The 20,738-nt window shown below is 32.0% G+C and overlaps 1 protein-coding gene across 1 annotated transcript in view; it reads right to left on the bottom strand.

The window, feature by feature from the left end:
- LOC118193404 (USP6 N-terminal-like protein) overlaps positions 1–20,738 on the bottom strand; it is a 148,195-nt gene that overhangs the window by 24,740 nt on the left and 102,717 nt on the right. Inside the window, exon 12 of the mRNA XM_035364485.2 lies at positions 16,993–17,092. Coding sequence (XP_035220376.1) covers positions 16,993–17,092 — 100 coding nt within the window. The remainder of the gene's footprint in view (positions 1–16,992; positions 17,093–20,738) is intronic.

Raw genomic sequence — 20,738 nt, 5'->3', positions numbered from 1 at the left:
TATATGCAAGAGGTGGCACGGACAACCTCGGGTGATTATACTTGGTTGACGCATTTTGATAAATGATGCTACACCTTTAAACTTTCCAATCATATTACTAGCATTATCTGAAGAAAATGATAAGCAATTTTTCCATTCTAAACCTTTGTTTTTAAAGTTTTCATTTATACAATTAAAAATACCTTCTCCTGTATTATTCGTGCATTCTAAAATAGAAATCAATGAAGTAATTATCACTCCCTTTTCTTTAGTATGTTATAACCAATGGGTACAGTTTGTTATCGTTATCATTACTTCCATCAGTACTTAGAGAAAATGATGTACTGCACACTGATTTTATAATATCAGCAACAGTATTTTCTGCAAGCGTTTTCACAATAGCAGCAGTTTTGGTATGACCGCAGCTAAATTTTTTTGCTATGGCAGAATCCGGAAACATTGCTTTGAAAAGCTCTTTGGAATGATCCGAAACAGAAAGCGGTAGATTATGTTCAATTAAAAAACGAACAAAATAGCATTCGGCTTTTATAGAATCTGTTTCATCATCTTTTATTAAGAAATTTGTTATTTCTTTAGATTTTACGGTGCCAAGTTCTATATGCTTTTGAGAAAACACATGCCATTTACAGTCATCTTTTCCGCCATGAGCAACTGAGAAGTCTTTGTTGCATACACTGCAGTGTGCGTGATTCACAGAAATTTTGGACGCTTTAATGCATGGAAATTCTGAAGAATATGAATCTTTAAACTTCTGCTTTGATAATTTTGGCTTCTTCGTTCGAGGCAGCATTATGATTAAAAATCTTTCACCTGATTCACAGTTCACAAGACACACGCTAAGCTCTCGCCGTAAACTACACAATGCAGCCGAATGCAGCCTAAACACGCATCAGCGAGAAACCTGGGAGACAGACAATTGGGTGGAACTATTGATAAGTCGTTAACGGTTGGAGTTACTGATCTACGATTGGCTAATTCTTCAAAACTAGGAACGCACTCAACACGTGATATATGATAAACACAAGTATTCAGCCAATCATCGGATGAATTAGTTGGTTCCGTTTTGCGTACTGGTTCTCCTGCTCTTGTTTCTGTAAAATCCGTAGTTTTTTCCATACTTTTCGTAGCTCGTAGTTTTTCATGAATTTCCGTAGAAACTACGGAGAATCCGTAGTAGTTGGAGTCTATGCAGATGTTGGAAGAGATATGCCACCTAAACAGTTTTAGAAGTTGACATACTTCGAAGCATTTTAACTGGAAGAATGAAGGTACTTACATCTGGAGTTTCAGCCATAAAGACTACTAATATTGACAATTTTAGAACTAGGCAAGGAAAAGCAAGTGGTCAGTATGATCACATTAAACCTCCTAAACACTGAGTTGCCAAAGATATGGGATTTAGAAGTTTTAGACATTCCAAATCCTGTAGAAAAAAATAAGATCTTTCATGAAGAAGAAACTTTGACCCAATGCAGGAAAACATTATGGGTACATGAAATTCAGCATTATAAAGTACCTTTGCTGTGACTAGCTGGACATCCTGCTTTTTATGATAAGTACAACATAGCAGAAATGCAACTTCGCATGGTAACAAAACGTTTGTTAAACAAAAACAACTTTGAAGCTTGTGCTATTGTATTCCAACAGTGGGAATTACAAAGTATTATAGAAACTGTTGCAATGGAGCAGCTTTCAAAGCTTAGTCACTATCTCCCTCACAGGCCTGTTACCAAGCCCATCAGCAGTACTACAAAGGGTCGCCTAATGTTCTTTCAAGTGACCTGGATATGCATCCTAAAATGAGCGAGTGTTGGACCCAGTCTGATACATCAGACACTGCCACTACTTCTGAGATTCCATCAAAGTATCTTGGGAGTAGCTGATGACATAAACAATGTTTTCTGAAAATAGGTTTAAGGACCAAAGACACAGATGTACTAAGGTTCTTGTGGTGAAAAGATGCTGAATGCACCAAATTTAAGATTTAAAGACACTGCCGGGTAATTCTGGCATCTATTCCAGTCATTTTCTTCCAAGTGCCATAATAAAATACCATTTAGAATTGCCAGAATTCCAGACAAAAAATCTTCAAAATACAATTAATAAATTGAAAGAAGAGTTTTATGGTGACTACTTAGTCACAAGTGTTAATGATGTAAAAGAACTGGAAGAATTGAAATCTCAAGCTATACGAATAATGAATGAAACATCATTTGAATTGAGATGTTGGGCTGATACTGAACTTCAGTATCAGGAAAATCAAACCATACTTGGTCTTAAACTTTATTGAATTGATCCTCAAGCTGACATAGAATTTAGTGAAGTTGTTATGAAGAGAATATTACTTTCTATTGTTGACAGCATAGAAATGATATATATGATATAAAAAATATATGATTCCATATGCTTCATGTCACCTGTGATACTATAGCCAAAGTTACTATTCCAAGAAGCCCGGTGCAATAAGTTGGACTAGGATGAACAGCTCCCATCCACCAATTGCAATTACATTATCAAAGATGCACTAAACATTTAGATCTTGTTGAGAAATACAGAATTCCTCAAAGGATGCTGCATGGAATTCTCAAAACGACCAACTTACACATATTTACTGATGCTTCATCTCAAGTCTATGCTTACTGTGCTTTTTTATGCTGTGAAGAAAGGAGAGAAGTGAAAGTCTCAATGATTTTTGCAAAGGTTAGAATAGCTCCTGATAACCTTTGAAAACATACTTTTTGATGTACTCTATGATAGTTTTGGCATGGATTACGAACATAGAACACCTTCACTGGAATTTGAATGAAAGAAATCAGGGAACTAGGATGACTGCAGACATGTTCCAGGGAACATCAACCCAGCAAACTTGCCTACTCGAACTTGCGACTAGTTGGATGTCCAGTCACAAGTTCAAACACAACAGTCAATGGTGGGAATTCTTGGATGTCAGAGGTCCAGTAGTAAAACTCAATGGTGGGAGGTTTGAACCTCGTAAGGTGAGGGAAGAATCTTGGCTAATATCAGAATTAGCTGTTACAGTGTCTGTTTCTGTGGCTGTTACAGTGTTACAGTGACTTTGCTCAGAAGTTAGTGTTACAGTGCCATCAGAATTAACTGTTACAGTGTTACAGTGACTTTGCTCGCTCATCATGAGACCACTATAAATGGACAAACACTGACATATTTATCTGGCAACCCTAACAAATTGAAAACTCTTACGTCTGCGTATTTTACTCAAGATTCAGGCAAACAGCAACCATTGATGAGGAGTTAATTTATTTTACAAAGAATAGCTTGGAGAACTGGTAAGAACTCCGAAGCCATTCTCATGGATCAAGGTGATTTTTCCAAGAGGAATTGTTCCAGCTGAGTCAAAGAATCCTGAATTGTTCCAGCTGAGTCAAAGAATCCAAACAGGATAGATTGGCCTTTAGCATAGGTAACTGAACTGTTTCCTGGCACAGACAATATTGAATATGTAGCAAAACGAAGAGTAGCTAACTGCGAGCCCTTCAGCAAATTTATCTTTTGGAACTTACTTCTGCCAACAACTTCACTGAAGTACCTCAGAAAACTGAGGCTATTACAGAAACAGACACTGGTGATAACGAGGTTCCAGAAGATGTACAGGTAACTCAAAGTCGTCGCCGAGTAGTGCATGTGAAGCATATGAACTTAAGAACTGCTATTGACTTTCTCCTCGTAATTGATAATTGTAACGTCATTTTGTGTGTTTATTGTTCTTTAATGTTATATTCACATATTTATAGTTCTTAGTTCAATTTCATTTTATGTGTTACAATTTATGCCTATTATATAGGCATGTTTTTTCCTCGTTTCATTTTGTTTTGCTTTAAGGCAAATTTGCCAGCAATATGAAAGGTAGAAGGATGTTGCCACTCCCATTAAGTTTAGCATTTCCTGTTTGATATTATTTGATCATTTATTTTGCAATTTGTTTTGTCTATGAATCTAGCAACCCATTTTTGTTTGGGATGCTGTGATCAGGAAATTACGTTTCTGAGCTATACAGCATTTAATTTAAGCTACAGACACGTTGAATGTTATTCTTCATTAAGATGAATGGATCATTTGATCATCATGTTAACCCACACATGAAAATAGCTGTTTTAATATCTGTGTGTTTGCAAAGTAAAAATAAATTGTATTTAAACGATGTTGGAATTTTGAGACATAACAAAAACCCTCAACATGCTACATATTCAGTATTTTGAAAATAGGAAATGCAATCTGTACTCCATTTGCATAAGGCAGATATAAATACATCTTACATACATGTACACAAATAGATAACTGTGGTCCATCTTGCAAATGATGTATGAATTAATGTACTGCATGTGTATAAAAATAAAATATTTCCATACATAACTATTAGCGGCTCTAAAATTTATATATTATCTTCATTACTCCCAAGGATAATCAAAAAAGTGGAGATAAAATTACAACAATCATAATTTTCATATGCATCCAAAGGGAATAATGTGAATAAGCATACATATACCATTAAATAAAAATTCTATAAAAATTACCCATATATATTCTTTGCATGTATTCATTTTTATTACATATTAATAATCAATTTGTTAGTGGTAATTTTTTATGGGATTTTTATTTAATGTAAAAAATTACCCATTTATATTTTTTGCATGCATTATTCTGTTCATTTTTATTTTATATTAATATGAATAATTAATTTCTGTCACAGCCAAAGATAATTTTATGGGGTTTTTATTTAATAGCTGCCATAGTTAGGATAGGTTGATGCAGAAAATATTAGATGCGTAATGAATTAGAATCAGACTGAAGTAACATAGATGCAATAAGAATCTTGCAGACATAGCCAGAATAGTAATATTCCTTTTTATTTGTGGTTGCTGCACATTTTTACAAACAAAGAAAACAAACTGGTAGGAAAAAGGAGCCCTGTCCTAGAACTTTTAAAATTTTTTATATTGTTGCAGTAAGAGGAGCAGCAGTCTAAGTAAACTGAGAAACAAAAAGCAGATGCGATGTATTTCAAATGGAAGTTTAATTGAAAAAGATTTTAGCTTGCAGTTTTGACTTTCAGTTCTGAATCAGCTGCACTACCAGGTTATGTAAAGGATTTAAAGGGAAATATTAAAGGTTTAGACTAATGCAAATTAAAATTGGAAATTTTGTAAAGTTTATAATCTTATATATATATATGTATGTACATTACATCCACCTATAGCTCTTTCAAGCATGAGGTGCCCTGCAGTCCAGTATAAAAATGAAATACATCATTTTTATATGAGAGCATTTTTTTATAAGAAAATCATACACAACCGTCTGTCCAAAAAGTTCTGAGACAAATTTTCTTCCCGACATGTAAGCAATGTGAGAACTGAAACTACAGTGGCAGCTTGAACTAACAACTGTAAATAACAGCAGTCACATGTAGTCAGACCATTGTGCAAACAGGGCAATAAGCAGTACTTCAATTTCATGTTTTAGTCCGTAAAACAGCTACGGAGGAATTTAAGTCTACAAAAAGACCTTTGCTGATAATTTTCTGTGTGTTAATGCTTGAGCAGTTTAAATGTTTTAGAGAAGGGTAGGTGTTGCTAGAGGATGAAGGAAGAGCAAGCTGTCTCAACACTAGTTCATCCAATAGAAGCATGAGAAAATTCATGATCTGAAACCTAACCATCATCCCTCATGCAAAACTAAACTTCTCTAAATCATGCATTCACTACATTCTGTGTGATGTTTTGACGAAAAAAAAATTTGTGCAGATTTCATCCTGCACTCCTTGATTACCCCCCCTCACCCCACAAAATAGACAATGTGAAAGCCTGCCACAACTTGATTGAAATTAAAAAGGCAGACAATTCTGCTCTGGGAAAACTCATCATTGGTGACGAGATTTGGTGACAAAATGCAGAATGGTTTGGTGATGGTTTGCCAAACCTGAAGAAGACGTGAATGAAAAAATTGAAAGAAAAGACAATTTTCATTATCTTTTTTGACATGACATTATCCACATGGAATTTGTTCCCACCAGCAGTATTGCAAATTCCCAGTTTTATTTGGGTGTCATGAATCGGTTATGCAAAAGGATTCAGAAGGTTAATTCAGAATGATAGAAGAAGAGAGATGCCTTCTTGCTGCACAATGTACCTGCTCACACAGCTGAAGTTGTGGTACAGTTTCTAGTGAAGAAACCTAAGACAATTCTCAACCACTTTCCATATTCCCCCAATTTGGCACCAAGCGACTTTTTTTAATTCCCAGAAATCAAACTTCATATGAATGGTCAATGTAATCATGATGTACAGACATTCAAGCCACAGTGACACACAAGTTGAATAACATTCCAAACAAGGACTTTTCTGATAATTTCATGTGACTGTATAAACAACATCCTGTACACTATACTCAAGTGAAGGAAGACTGTAGAACACCTGAGGCATTAAAACCTTTCTTTCAAGGTTTCTCTAAGTTTTCATTAATTCAGTCTTAAAATATTTTGGACAGATGGCATACAGTAAGGCTGACGCAAAGAGTATAACTGAGATATGAAATACAAGCTAAGATGCTCATTTTGAAATAAGGGGTTTTGTTATAAAAATAATTTGCCAAGAGAATAAATGATTTAATTTCCCAAACAGAAGATAAGTTTAACAGAGACATAAAATGCATAACATTTATGCATTTGCAATAGAAATATCTCATCCTATGGCATTCTAGCTTATCCTTTAAAAACTAGCAAAACCCACCATGATATCTTTTACACTTCTTCATGATTGGATCTGATGACACAATTATGGCAAAACCTTGACTATTTGCCTAAATTCGATCTCAGTTCTGATTAAAAGCATCACAGATGATGCAATTAGATCTCACACTTATCTGCATCCACTCCCTACATTGGTAGAAAACTACATGAATGTTATGTCCTAACAGCTGTAGGCTTGAATATGAAGATGTTTCAAATCAACCAAATATCACATGGCATGAATCTGAAATCTTATTTTCATACATAACAACTATCTGATGCTCGATATACTCACATGGCTGCTTACAATGCATTTTAAATAACATTCCAAACAAGGACTTTTCTGATAATTTCATATGACTGTATAAACAACATCCTGTACACTATACTCAAGTGAAGGAAGACTGTAGAACACCTGAGGCAGTAAAACCTTTCTTTCAAGGTTTCTCTAAGTTTTCATTAATTCAGTCTTAAAATATTTTGGACAGATGGCATACAGTAAGGCTGACACAAAGAATATAACTGAAAACACATCTTCGAGATAATCAATAAACAGAACTAACACATCTTCGAGATAATCAATATGAAATTTATATTTTATTACACACATACAAACCTTAAAACTGCAATATTAAAAGGTTTTTAAATGTAAACCGGCATATTACACTACTGTTGTCATAGACTAATGCAAATATATATTCAAATCTGCTGTTGCTAATAATACTTACTACAGCTATTAAACATACACCTGGTAAGTATTTATGTTATTAAAACCTACATTACTCAGTACACAAATCAGCATTATTCTTTTTTAATGTTTATCTCTACTGAAACTTATTGCAAATAATTACACCATACCCAGCATGTTTCATATCATTTTGGTTAGCTACTACTGTTTGAAGAAAGCTAAATATGAAATATAACCCAAGATACCTATCTGCTAAATAAGTTAGATGTGGTAGCCTGAGAAAGAAAAGGCTCTAGTTGATACTATTAGCAGAACATGTATATTTCTGCAATGCTCTATAGTTAGAGCTATGAAACAAAGTTTATTATATAAAATACATAAAGAAAAAATTTTGACAATTTATTTTTAGTAAAAAGAAAGAGAAAATACTGATTAAATGTAAAATGGCCAAAATTTCGAGTTTTCACTGTAAAATAACGAGGAGACTGTAGTTTAAACTGAGTTTCATGCAAAAATAGAAAAACTGTATTTCCATCAAAAGAGCAAAATATCATTCAGATTAAATGATTTTCAAGTGATATCTTACAGAACTAATATCAAGCAGCAAAACAATACACACTAAATTTAAGCATAAATAAAAATATACTGCAAAAGTTCTAATAAAAATCCTCTTTTATTAAAAAAATATAAAACTTTTGAATATATTCAAACACATATACACAATAATAGTATATAATATAAATTGTGCAAAATATATTTCAGCTTCTATTCAAAACATCAAACTACATACAATTCACAATATAAAATTTAATCCGCATTCAACAAATGAGACTAAAATTTAAGTACTGCAAAATCATCATTTTATTGGAATATTGACATTTAAAGGTAACTAGATGTCTTCAGAATGTTTGTTCACTTTCACTTATCAAGGTTACTCAGTACAAAGTCTGAAATCCAGACATCTAATATGTAAAATGATCTAATCTCCAAACTACCAGCAATCTTTATTTTCTTTTCCTTTTTTAAACTCCCCCCCTTCCTTAAAAATCTAAAAATAGAGAATATAATGCTTAACAAAAAGAAGGTATGCCATAAAAATAATTTCTCTCCCAACTAACAGATTCCTGCATGCCACTTTCAAAATCCTGGTGGCCAAGGTCCGTACAGTGAAAAGGTTCGCGCATTCGGAAACTGAGGCATAGAGCGCATGCGTCAAGTCTCAACGTATGATGTCACAGGGCGACCAGACAAGGCCTACGTGATATAAGAGTCCAAGGGAAACGCCAAGTCATTGCTTTCGAATGCTGAACTCCTGTGAAGTCCTCTGTTTCCTGTCAGTGAGAATATTTTCTTCAAGGTTAGTAAAATTTCAGTACTTTTGTTTTATTTTAATGTTATGTAATATTCACTTCTGTTTTATACTATCAAATATTTTATCTTCAGTACTGATTGTAAAATAACAAGCTTAAGTTCAGAGCTTGTTTATAGACGAATTTTGTATATCTATTTGTGCCAAAACAGCTTAAATTACAGAATAAAGATTACAAAAATGTGTATATATATGAAATTACAAAATTAAAAAAAAAAAAAAAAAAAAAAAAAAAAAAATATAAACATGTCTAGTATTTCCGCGCATTAAGCTGTTAAAAAATTATCAGTAGAGACATAAAGTAAGAAATTTACTTTTCACAAAGACCAAAAGGTGAAATTCGTAATTAATAAATTTCAAATAATTCTTTAAATGCAAAAAAGAATTTTAAAAAGTTTATAAAAAGTATTTAAAAAATGTTTTTAAAAAATGTTTAAAAAGTTACATATATACATATTAATGTAATGTAACATAGTTTTCTATATCAAAAGGTTAAAATATTTACTGAATATTTTTATATTACATTATGGAATGCTTACAGTGCAGAAAAACGATTCTGAAATTCTTTCTTTTGTTCAATTTTACTAGATGCCTGGAATGCGATGTGCTGTTGCTCTTTGCAACAACAGTTTAGAAAAAACTAAAAATTTATCTGAGCGCATAGTTTATCACAAATTTCCAAGTGATCCTACATTAAGAAGGAAGTGGATAAATCTTTGCCGTCGAGAAGATAAATGGAATGCAAACTCTTCTAGGATATGTTCTGCCCATTTTACTGCAGACTCCTATAAGAGAGATTTACAAGCAGAGTTACTGGGCTTGCCACATAAAAAGGTAATTAATTTGTGTTTTTGTTTAGTCCTTTCACGCATAACTTCGTTATTCTTCTGTAAATTGCATATGGAAATGTATTTATTTATGCATTAATTTAGATTCAGCTTTTATCTTTATTATTTGGTTAGAGACCAAAATTTCGTTCTTTCAAATTTTTAATTTCATTTGAATCAAAAATAATTTTCAATTATTGTTTTTAAAGATGCACTCAGAAGTTGTAATTTAAAATACTAAAATAACTGAAAATTATTTAGCCAATAAAGAAGTGAATTGTAGAGGTTATTTTTTATAACATAACTGAAGCCCATATTTTAATAAATTTTTCCTCTTAGAGAGCTGTACGGTTTAAGAATCCTGAGCTGTATTTTAACTGAAATAAATAGATATAATTTCCTGAAATATAATAAAGGTTAAAATAAGGAGCTGAATCTATTTATTAATTAATTCTTAATTTATGTCACAAATGCACTAATAGCTATTTTATTTTGATTTCAGATACTGGAGAAAACAGCTGTTCCGTCGGTATTTATATGGTCAAAAGATCCTCTTAACCAAGAACGTGATTCACGACACAGACGCCGTTTAAGTCACCATCTTGCCCTTGATTTGCTAGAAAAAGCTCCCTCTCGAAATGACGTTGGAACATTCGTACAAAATGACAGCGGTGAAGCTCTGGAACAGACGGTTTTAGAAAACGTTTCCTACCTGGATGTACAGAAAGAAAACATAGAGCGAGAAAATGAAATTAACAATTTACAGAAAATGTTAAAATCCGCCAATGATACAATTTGCTTCCTGAGGAAACAATTAGTGCGTTTGAAAAAGGAAGTGTCACAGTTGAGAAGAGAGAAATTTAAAAATGACATTAAATATAAAAAACTTTCCAGTGCTGTAAAAAGAACTTTTACTAAATCACAGGAAAAGTTACTAACTCATCAGAAAAAGAAAGTGAGATGGGATGACGAAACATTGTCAATTGCTTTCACATTACGCTATTTAAGTAGAAAGGCATATCTTTATCTTAAGAAACATCTAAATTATCCTCTTCCACATTTAGCTACTCTTAGACGTTGGGCATCATTATTTCAACTGCGGCAAGGTATTTTAGACGATGCTTTAAAAATGATGAAAATAGTTAGAGAAGGTAAGGAAGATTTTCAATGTCTTGTAGTTTTATCGTTTGATGAAATGAAAATTAAAACTACATATGAATATGATACAAAACACGACCAAATTATTGGCCCGTATTCAAAATGCAAATGATATTAGCACGAGGGCTTTTTGATAACTGAAAGCAACCACTCTTCGTAGACTTCGATAGAAGGATGACAGATGCCATTCTTTTTGACGTGATTTCAAAATTACATCAAATTGGATATAAAGTTGTGGCTGTAGTGAGTGATATGAGTGGATCTAACCACGCACTGTGGAAAACATTGCAAATAAACGAAAATAAATCATGGTGTATGCATCCGATTACAAAAGAAAATATTTTATTTTTTTGCAGATGCGCCGCATCTTCTGAAGCTTATTCGCAATTGGCTTTTAGATATTGGTTTTGTCTTAAGCGATAACTCAATTATAAGTAAAATTCCACTTTTGGAATTACTTAAAATTAATGCTGGTGAATATAAAGTTTGCTGTAAACTGACAAAAACTCACATATTATGTGAAAAATCTCAGCGACAAAATGTACGTCTAGCATCAGTTGTTTTCAGAATCAACTGCAGCTGCGTTAGAGAGATACAAGCCTGGGTCGGATCCTAAATTATGTTGTGATTTAGCACATTTTATCAAAGAAGTAAATAACTGGTTTCATATTTTCAATAGTTATATTCCGGAAATTTTTGGATTTCCGTGTAAAAGTGCTTACGGGAAGTATATAACAACTCAGGATGCAGCAATAGATAATTTTTGCAAAACTGTGAAAAACATGAGGTGCACTGGAAAAAAGTCATTGCAGGTATTTCAAAAAGGTGTTATAATTTCTAGCACATCGTTAAAAAGTTTCTTGCATTATGTTCATTCATTGATTTGTGTATTTATTCAATACCTTTAGTTTTAAATATATATTTCAAAAGTCGTATGTATGTCGATAAAAATGTTTATTAGATATTTATACATGTTAAATTATGATTTAGTTAATATCCTTCTTTAACATTTTAATGCAAACACCTAGCAAATAAGAACAGTAAAATAAGCGCAAATTCGTTTCAAGCGCCTACCGTAGTTTCTACCCTCGTACTATGAGAGAAAGCAACAGAGGTCTCCCTGTGACGTCACGATGTGGTTGACCATTCAACGCGTTTTTCCCCTTATGCGCGAACCTTTTCACTGTACGGACCTTGCCTGGTGGCTAGGGAATTGCAGCATGGCCCATTAAAATACACTGACTGACATTGACTACAAACAGAATTTTTTGCTCTTGAGTGGTTGTGGTTAGCATTTTTCTGACTGACCAAAACAATAAATTAAGCTCCAAGACATATTTGCTTTTCTTATGCTGGCTTAGCAGGTAGGAAGGGAGAAAAATTCTGATCAACTTAATAGTTCAGTTAACATAGCAAATTGCCCTTTCCCATAACTTTTTAATTTGATCCACCTTATTATTTTTTGCAGGCTAGAATTATTACAGCGATCTTATCAAAATTAAAGTTTTAATTTCCAATTATGTTGAAAACAGTTTCTAAATTTGGATAAGCAAACTGAAAGCATGTTTCAATGTCAATCAACCAAAAAGTGAAATTTCTATAAAAAAAATGGATAAAGACATAGCTGTCTGAAAATTATGCGAGGAGCGTGGCAGTGGAAGTCAACAATATATGACATAAAAAATAAGAAAATTTTTTTTTGTGGATTCCTACACCTTCACTTGCAATGAATAACAGAAAAATCATTTGTTATGCTAAAAGTGACAACCATGACTAGTAATGATTAAATGGACGAAACAGCACTGCAGCAAGGGTGTGCTATTGATAGGTTCAATGATAATATTTCAGTTCATAGTGAGATAGACAAAAAAATATGAGTGCTTGCCTTTTGAGAAGAGTGAAATAAATCTTGTTACTTTGTTTTTCTAATATGCAAACAATATCATTAATATTAAATATTGTAATGATAATAACATAAAAAGTAATACAGTGCACTAGATTTTAGAAAGCTAAGCTTTTCATTTTTTTATTTTATTATTAGTAAAGAAAAATTTTTCACAAAAAGGGCACATGAACATGGATTAATCAATTTGTCCTACACTCTGTATGAAAGAAAATAGGGCCCAGGGCTATGGATGACATATTGAAAAGAATTTTATGAATGCTAATAAAATATGCTCTTTCCTTGAAATTTTTTTTAAAAAAAGATTGTTTTGTAGAAAATTCAACTTGTGATAAGCCATCAATTATTCACCATATGTACAAGATGGATCGACAATTTATTCAGAGTTTATGAGCATATAAAACACAGGGACCGAAAAAAAGGTTACAGACAATGGCACAATGAAGCGCTATCTCTGGAACAAACTTATAATGCAGATGAAACTGGTTTTTTTCACAAATGAAATACTTTGGTAACATTTGCAGAAAATGTCCCAACTGGTATTGAAAACTCCAAAGTGAGACTAACAATTTTGCCATGTGCAAATGCTACAGAAATGCACAAATATAAATTTTTCATAACTAAAAAAAATATATGACCTTAGGCATTTAGAAGAACAGAGATTTTCCCATTATCTATTTTTCAAATAAAAGAGAATGAATGACACAAACTTTAGTGAATGATTGGTTTGAAAATGTTTCATATCTGTGGCTCGATGGCATTCGAAATCAGTTTATCAAGTGATGCAAAAATTGTCCCAATTTAGACAACTGTTCAGCTCATACTTCATTTACGGTTTTAGTAAAAGATAACATCTCAGTCTTATTTTTTCTTGCAAATTGTACAGCCATCTTTCAGCCAATGGATATTGGAGGCATGGATGTGCTGAAAAACAGATATTAAGTAGCCTTTTTTTAAATTTATGTTAAATTTTCTGAACAGTAACAGGGCCATTCAAGAATTTTGAAATATTTTAACATAAAATCTGATTTGTATACCACTGCAAGATCATAGCAGGTCATTTTTGCAGATATTTTTTTTAAATGTTTGTTATAATTTCATGATGATGACAGCCACAAATGTCACAAACAAAAGGGAAAATTTCTCAATTAATGAAATTTGTGAAAAAAATATACATAGAAGTGATAACAAATGAAGATGAAATAGCATAAGTTTTATTACAATAAGAATGTCCTAATCAATCAACTAAGGAACAGTGAAATCTGTAGTATGGTTTCAAATACAAAAATTATCGCTACCAATAGCGATGAAAGTGACAGATCAATTGCTGAGTTTTAAAAGATTTCGACTGACATCTTATTGGGAAATTTCAACATGGGAATTATAAAACTGAACAAGAAACTGCCTATCTATAAAATTAAATGGGAAGTATCGACACAAAAAAATGAAACAGTTTAAATAATTTACACTGAAAAAAAAACATTTAATAAAACACACAAATATTGAGCTTTTTTTGGTAAACTTTAGTTCCCTTAAGATATACATCTTTCAATTTCATAAACAAATATTTCATATTTTTAATTTTAAAAGTCATCCCACTAGATTTAAAATGATATAAAATCCGGAAATTTACGAAATCTATAATCGTGATTTTAGATCTCAAGTTTGTACTGTAACATGCTTATCTTTGAAAATGTGATTATTTCAAAAGATCAATTTCATTTCACTCAATGTTTCATTATGCACAGTAGGCTTACTGAATCTAAAATAGGCATTTCCAATACACTTTTTAATTTCTGGTAGAAACTATCAATATGCTATGCTGTCAGTTACAAGGAAGGATTGTAGTGGGGAAACTTACTTTTATGTGGTCTTAAAATGTGTTACATGAGCTTAAAAATTGCATCAAATATCTTTCCTTGAACATGAGTTTTTCAGTGTAACAAATCCACAACCTGAAAGACTTAAAAATGATGACTTCATTTTCTATTGTGTGTGATAGGTCACGCGCAATAGTAATGTGATGTAACACATAAGATGTAGCACTAGTTACACTAGTAACACAACATGTATCCGAAACAGGTCTTCGTGATGAATTATTAGCACTATTGCCTCTTACAGGTCACACTCATGGTGAAAGTTTTTGTACTGCTATTTTGGAATACTTGACTACAAATGAAATCGACCTAAATAAATTTGTTTCTATTGCTATAGATGAAGCACCAAGTATAATGGGTAAAATCAAAGGTTTTGTTTTACTCTTCAAAGAAAAGGTGGATCGTGATATGCTTTTTTCCTCAGGGAAAGTTTCTTTTCACTGTGTGACTGGTACGGAGGCACTCTGCACACTTACACTTCCAAAAGAGATTGCATGTGGGATGGATTTAGTCATTAAGATATTAAACCAAATAATAACAAAAGGACTTTTTCTCAGACAGTTTTCTGGATTATTCGAGGAAGAAAATAGCCAATATTCTGATCATCTTCTGCATAAGAAAGTGTGTTGGCTGTCTAGAGACTCAGTACTGAAACCTTTCACTTTGTGACTTGACCATACCAAGACATTCCTTATTCAAAAAGGAACAGAATACCCTGAGTCAAGTATTGATGAGTGTTGCAAAATTTTTATTTTTCTGTTGATATGATATCACATTTAAACTTGAATAAAAATCTACAAGAGAGAGGTAATATTGCACACACGGTATTAGAAGTGATACTTTTGCTTAAACAACAATTAATATTATTTGTTCAAGATATGGAGATCACAGAAACAATTCAGTTGTATTATTAAAAGTGCATTTTTTGTATTATTAAAAGTGCATTATTTGTCGCAGCTGTTGTAAAAATGTAAGTCTTTTAAAACTTGTTTTAAAGATTTTAGATCTGAAAAGCCTACTCTATCACTTTTAAAAGAGCCACTAGTGGCAAAAGTGTGCAAGTTGAATTTTATACCATTCCCAAACAATGATCTCAATTTGAGTTACAGTTGTTAGATTTGGGGGGAAGGGAAGAATTTATAGACAGAAAAGTTTGTAAATTTGCAACAGAAACTTGAAAATGTAGCTAGAGAGAAAGCGAAATCGGCTGCCAGACACCAATGAAAGGATCTCTCAAAATGTAGGACAGAGGAAGAAATTATATTTGAAATAAAGAACTGCCTTTCTGATTTTTATGATCAAGTGAAAACATATGCATGTGGCATTTTAAAAATGTTCGAATCTACGTCTTACTGCAAACAATTACTTTCAGATATGACCATTATTAAAAACAAATTAAGTATGCTTAATGACGAAAGCCTCGAAATATGCATGAAAGTTAAAAACTTCTGAGCTCAAAATTTTCTGAATTTTGTTGTTTGACTTCTAAATTAATAAAGTGTTTTGGCTAGAAGATAACTGTTACATTATTTTTTTTTCTAATATTACCAATGTTTGCACTTATATCTTGCTTTTTAAAAGTAAATAATTTCCCACATATGGGAAAAAATGGCTCTTAACTCCAGTAAAGGTTGCCAACTACTCATATATACTATTATAGTTAAGCATGATTGACTGACATTACATGTAATGATATATCTTACCAGATTCTACAGTTTAAGAAAAAAATTCTGCTAATTCAGATAACCCAATTTTTATCTTGCATACCTATTTTTTTTTTTTTTTTTTTTTTTTTAAATCTTTGAATCAAGTTAGATAAGGTTATTTGAATATGCCTAAGAACATGAGGGCCATCTGCCTCAGGGAAAGGATGTTTTTGTGAATATTTTTCTCAGAAAAACTGACTTGTATTCTCCACATACATGGGAAAAACCATGAAAAGAACCATGCAAGCAGCTCATTTACCTGTGATCAAACCCAGGTCAAACTTCCTGTATACAGTGGTCTTAAACACTCACCCATTGGTGGGTTGCAAGTTACACTATAATCTCCGATTTCACAGAAGATTTGGTTATTCAGAGTAGCATAATATTCATTCACTTTAGTTATCAATATTCACTTACATAGCAATGCAGATATCCCAGCAATCAAATAAATGAATAAATTGACTATTAGTCAATTAATCTAAATGAAAAACCTAGAGAATTCTAGGATCTCTTTCATTGCTTTTCAAAATTTATCTGACACTCAAATAAGCTCTATGAACTAAACTAGCAAAGTTTTTAAAATTAGAGTGGATTACCTACACAGAAAAACTTATTTTGTAAAACAATTTTTCTGCTAAACCTACAAAATGCATTTATGCAATACTATGAAAACTAGTATTAGGAAATTTGTCATAAGAACTTACTTCGATGAAGTTTTAAAAGAGTATATGACATTGCAGTCAGTACAACTTCTCCTTCATACATGTATATATCCCAAAGACGTAGAGTCAACGTAAATGGTACCTAGCATTAAAAAAAAACACTATGAAATATTTTAGCATTTTATATAAAATATGAGCAAAACTTCTAGCAATACAAATTTCTTTTTGTTTTACTACACATATGAAATTTTTATATCATAAATATATTTCACAAATGTAGAAAACAGATTCCACATGCAACACTTTTGGAAACAGCCAATATTGGAACTTTTTAATTCCCAAATATAAATTTACATTGATTTTGAAAATAATATCCATATGATAAAAATGAATACATGTGGGTCACACCCATTAAGTGAGGAGAAAGACAATATTTATACATCAAGGCCTTGCAGCTGAGCCTACACCCTCAGTTCCGGACTGCTAGACTCTGCCCAACCCGTGTACTATCTTGTGAGCTGCAGATGCTAGGTAGAAATAAGTACACTAGGAAAATTGTTGAATTTTGCTGCATTTTCGTTACTTAAAAATCTGTAAAAATGACGCTTAAAATATATTTTCATTGATGAATTTTCTTTCCAAATAAAATAACTTTAACAAAATTAACAATATTGATATAAAAACATGATTGGTAGTTAGATTGAAACTGAAGATCTTCGTGATAGCAACACTATATGTTTACCACATTATGCAAGATATGTGGAAGAATTTAAATAAGAGACATAACATAAAATTAGGCAAAGCAACAACCTTGTGTTTTCCATGCCCAACCTTGTGTCAGCCAATTAGTTTTGGCTGATTTCTTTGTTTCTGATGAAGAGGGATTAATCCCTCTCCATTTCTTTTACTTTTTTATAGTCTTAAATTAATAAACAAGCAAAAATAGTTTGAATGAGAATCAATGTTAGGGTGGAGTCCTTCTCTCATATTCCAAACAGAATAATACATCATAACTAAATTCAATAACTGCAGCGATTAACTACTCGATTTGTAATATCCGTCAACATTAGATATTTATATCAGAATCACTAGAGCCCCATTCACATGCAACACTCCTTTGCACAGCTGCCGTTAGCAAGGGGAGAAAAAGGAGACATGAAAGAGTTTCGTCTTTAGAACACGTTCAGAAGACCACCGTCTTCCTTCTCCTTCACACCTAAGCCTCTGTGAACAATCACGTCTCCGAATTGGCAGATTTCTAATACTGTTTACACATTTTTAACGCTGTTTACTGTTGTTAATTTTGTAATCTACTTTTGCAACTGGTACCTAAATTTTCGTAATGGTTCCTGAAAAATAAATGCTTTTTAATTATTATTATTATTATTTTATAAGCTGTTATTTAGTTCACTCTTGGTGCTTGTCGCTATGGTTAACAGATGGTCATGGATTTTTAAACTGCTTCCCGATAAGATATAGAACTCAAACTTTGTACATACACTGCTTGTGGATGTGGTGTCACGCTTTTGATTTTTAGAGGATTAGATTTTTTTCAAATTTAAAGTTGAAACGATTTTCTGCAAATATTAACAAATAAACTGAGAATCTCAGAATATTATAGTTTGCACCATAACACACTGTGGAGGAAAAAAAAATTAAATGAAATTTTCAGCATATTTTTTTTAAAATGTTTTGGGAGAATTTTTGAAAATCATTCTTATTTTTAGACTTTTTGACGCCCATTAATTTTAAAATTTCATATCTAAAATTATATTGGTTACAAACTTCTGACATTTTCACAGCTTATAAAACAACCTTTTTGCATTTAAAAAAAATTGATAAAGGAAATTAATTGGATGATTTTTTTTACTTTTTTGAAAGATATGCAATGAAGCAGAATGGGAAATATTGGTTCTTCTTGGGCATCAATTCAAAACATCAGTTTCAAAGTAATAATCTCATTATACCACACTATTTTTATGACATTATTTATGCTATATAAGTTGCTATTGTTGCCAGTTGTTAGTTCAGCGCAAAATTTGAGATATTTCTGAGTTAACTTTTCTCTTAAGATGTGTTTTGTATTCCGTTGTGTTTAACATTCTTATTAGATTGAAGCATAACTACTGATTATACTTAGTGATATTCTAAACACTTGTATGAGTATTTCTGTGGAAAATTCCAGAACTTTGAAGTGTTTATGTTGATAAAATAAATTTAATCAAGCTATCAATGGATTTGAGTGCAATGACAATCATTTACGAATTATTATCAATCTATTACAAACCCGTATGCAAGCAACAATATTATAATTAATTAATGTATTAAAATTTTTTGTTTTAAAAAACAAAAACAGGTTAAGAAAAAATTCTGCTTGCGTTTTATGAGTTTTTGCAATTTTTCTGGCCACATAAGGTTTTAAAAAATGGTTTGTAATTTATGATTATATTTATCAATTGAATACATAGCACTAGGTTTGATTTATATACATATGTGTGCATTGAAATTTAGTAATAAAATTTTAAAGATTTGAAATGATTAAATGTCTATTTAGACAGTTTGTATTCTTTAAACTGCAAATGCAAACTGAGAAACCTTTTGCATTTTCTTCAATAAATCCTTTTACTTAAGGTCCTAAAACATATACAGGTATGGACTAAATTTTCTATTATTTTTACTGCTTACTTAAAATTATATACTTTATAGAAACAAGGATGGGTTTTGCAAAATACTGAAAGGAAAAATTATTTGAAACGAAAATGTGACTGAGATCATATTTGTTTTAAAGATTTTAGATAAAAGTGTATTTTTTCCCCTCAGAAACTAATTCATTAATTGCAAAATCATTCCCTGAAGTTATTAAGAACACTCTAATAAATACAATAAAAAACTGGGGGGAGACATTGAAAATTGTAGGAGAAGAAAGACATTTTAATTGTAATATTTTTGTTCAAAAATTTAAATTAAAAAAATATTAGCAAAAACGTTTTTTCAGCTTAAATTATTTTGTCTTACAAAACCATTTAATAATATTCATAAAAAGTAGATGAAAATGCTTAAATTTAAAAAAAAAATCATTCAAAAGGTACCGAGTCCCTTGTTGCGTTGAAGCCGATATGCACTTGTCTTAACTTTAGTTTTAATTTGAACGATATTTCTGGAATACCTAGCATCAGATAACCTTGTCTGTATTTGTCTATAAGTTTCGTATCTTGTACAGTTCTATCTAATTTTGGGGGGCATGCTATCACATCCCCAGACATCTATCAGCGGCCTTAATAAGTGCAATTGTTTCGCTGACAGTCCAGGAGCAGTAACTAAAATTAAGTGAACTGCGCAGCATAGTACGGAAAATCTCCCCGTTTTCCCTGCTCTCGAGAGGTAAGGAACATTCAACCAAGTTCTACCTCCACTTCGGTGAGGCAATTACTGCTTGTCCCATGTGAACGGGACAAGTTGGAAGAACCGGTTTTAGCTACCGGTTGAATCTGCTCTTGTGAACGGGGCTTAGTATGCAGCACTGATAATTTTCCTATCTTAAGTTATAGAAAGTGAGATGACAAAGATGGAAATCAGTCTTCTATAGCGATATAAAACAAAGTACTAGCAAATAATTTTTTGATCTACAGAAGAAGAGGCTTGTTTCTGATTACCCTTGAAACTGGAAGTACTATTAGTACTATTTTATTCAAAATTTATGCCAAACTAAAGCTGTTTTTATACAGTACAAAGTCCATAATCCGGATTCGTCGGGACTTCAGCGATTCTGGATTAAGGGTTTTTCCGGA

Source organism: Stegodyphus dumicola, chromosome X2, assembly GCF_044657685.1.
Source record: "Stegodyphus dumicola isolate Sdum_Otavi_A_Nest chromosome X2, ASM4465768v1".
Classification (NCBI taxonomy): domain Eukaryota; kingdom Metazoa; phylum Arthropoda; class Arachnida; order Araneae; family Eresidae; genus Stegodyphus; species Stegodyphus dumicola.
The sequence above is the reverse complement of the archived record's forward strand: the minus strand, read 5'-3'. Positions and strand labels throughout refer to the sequence as shown.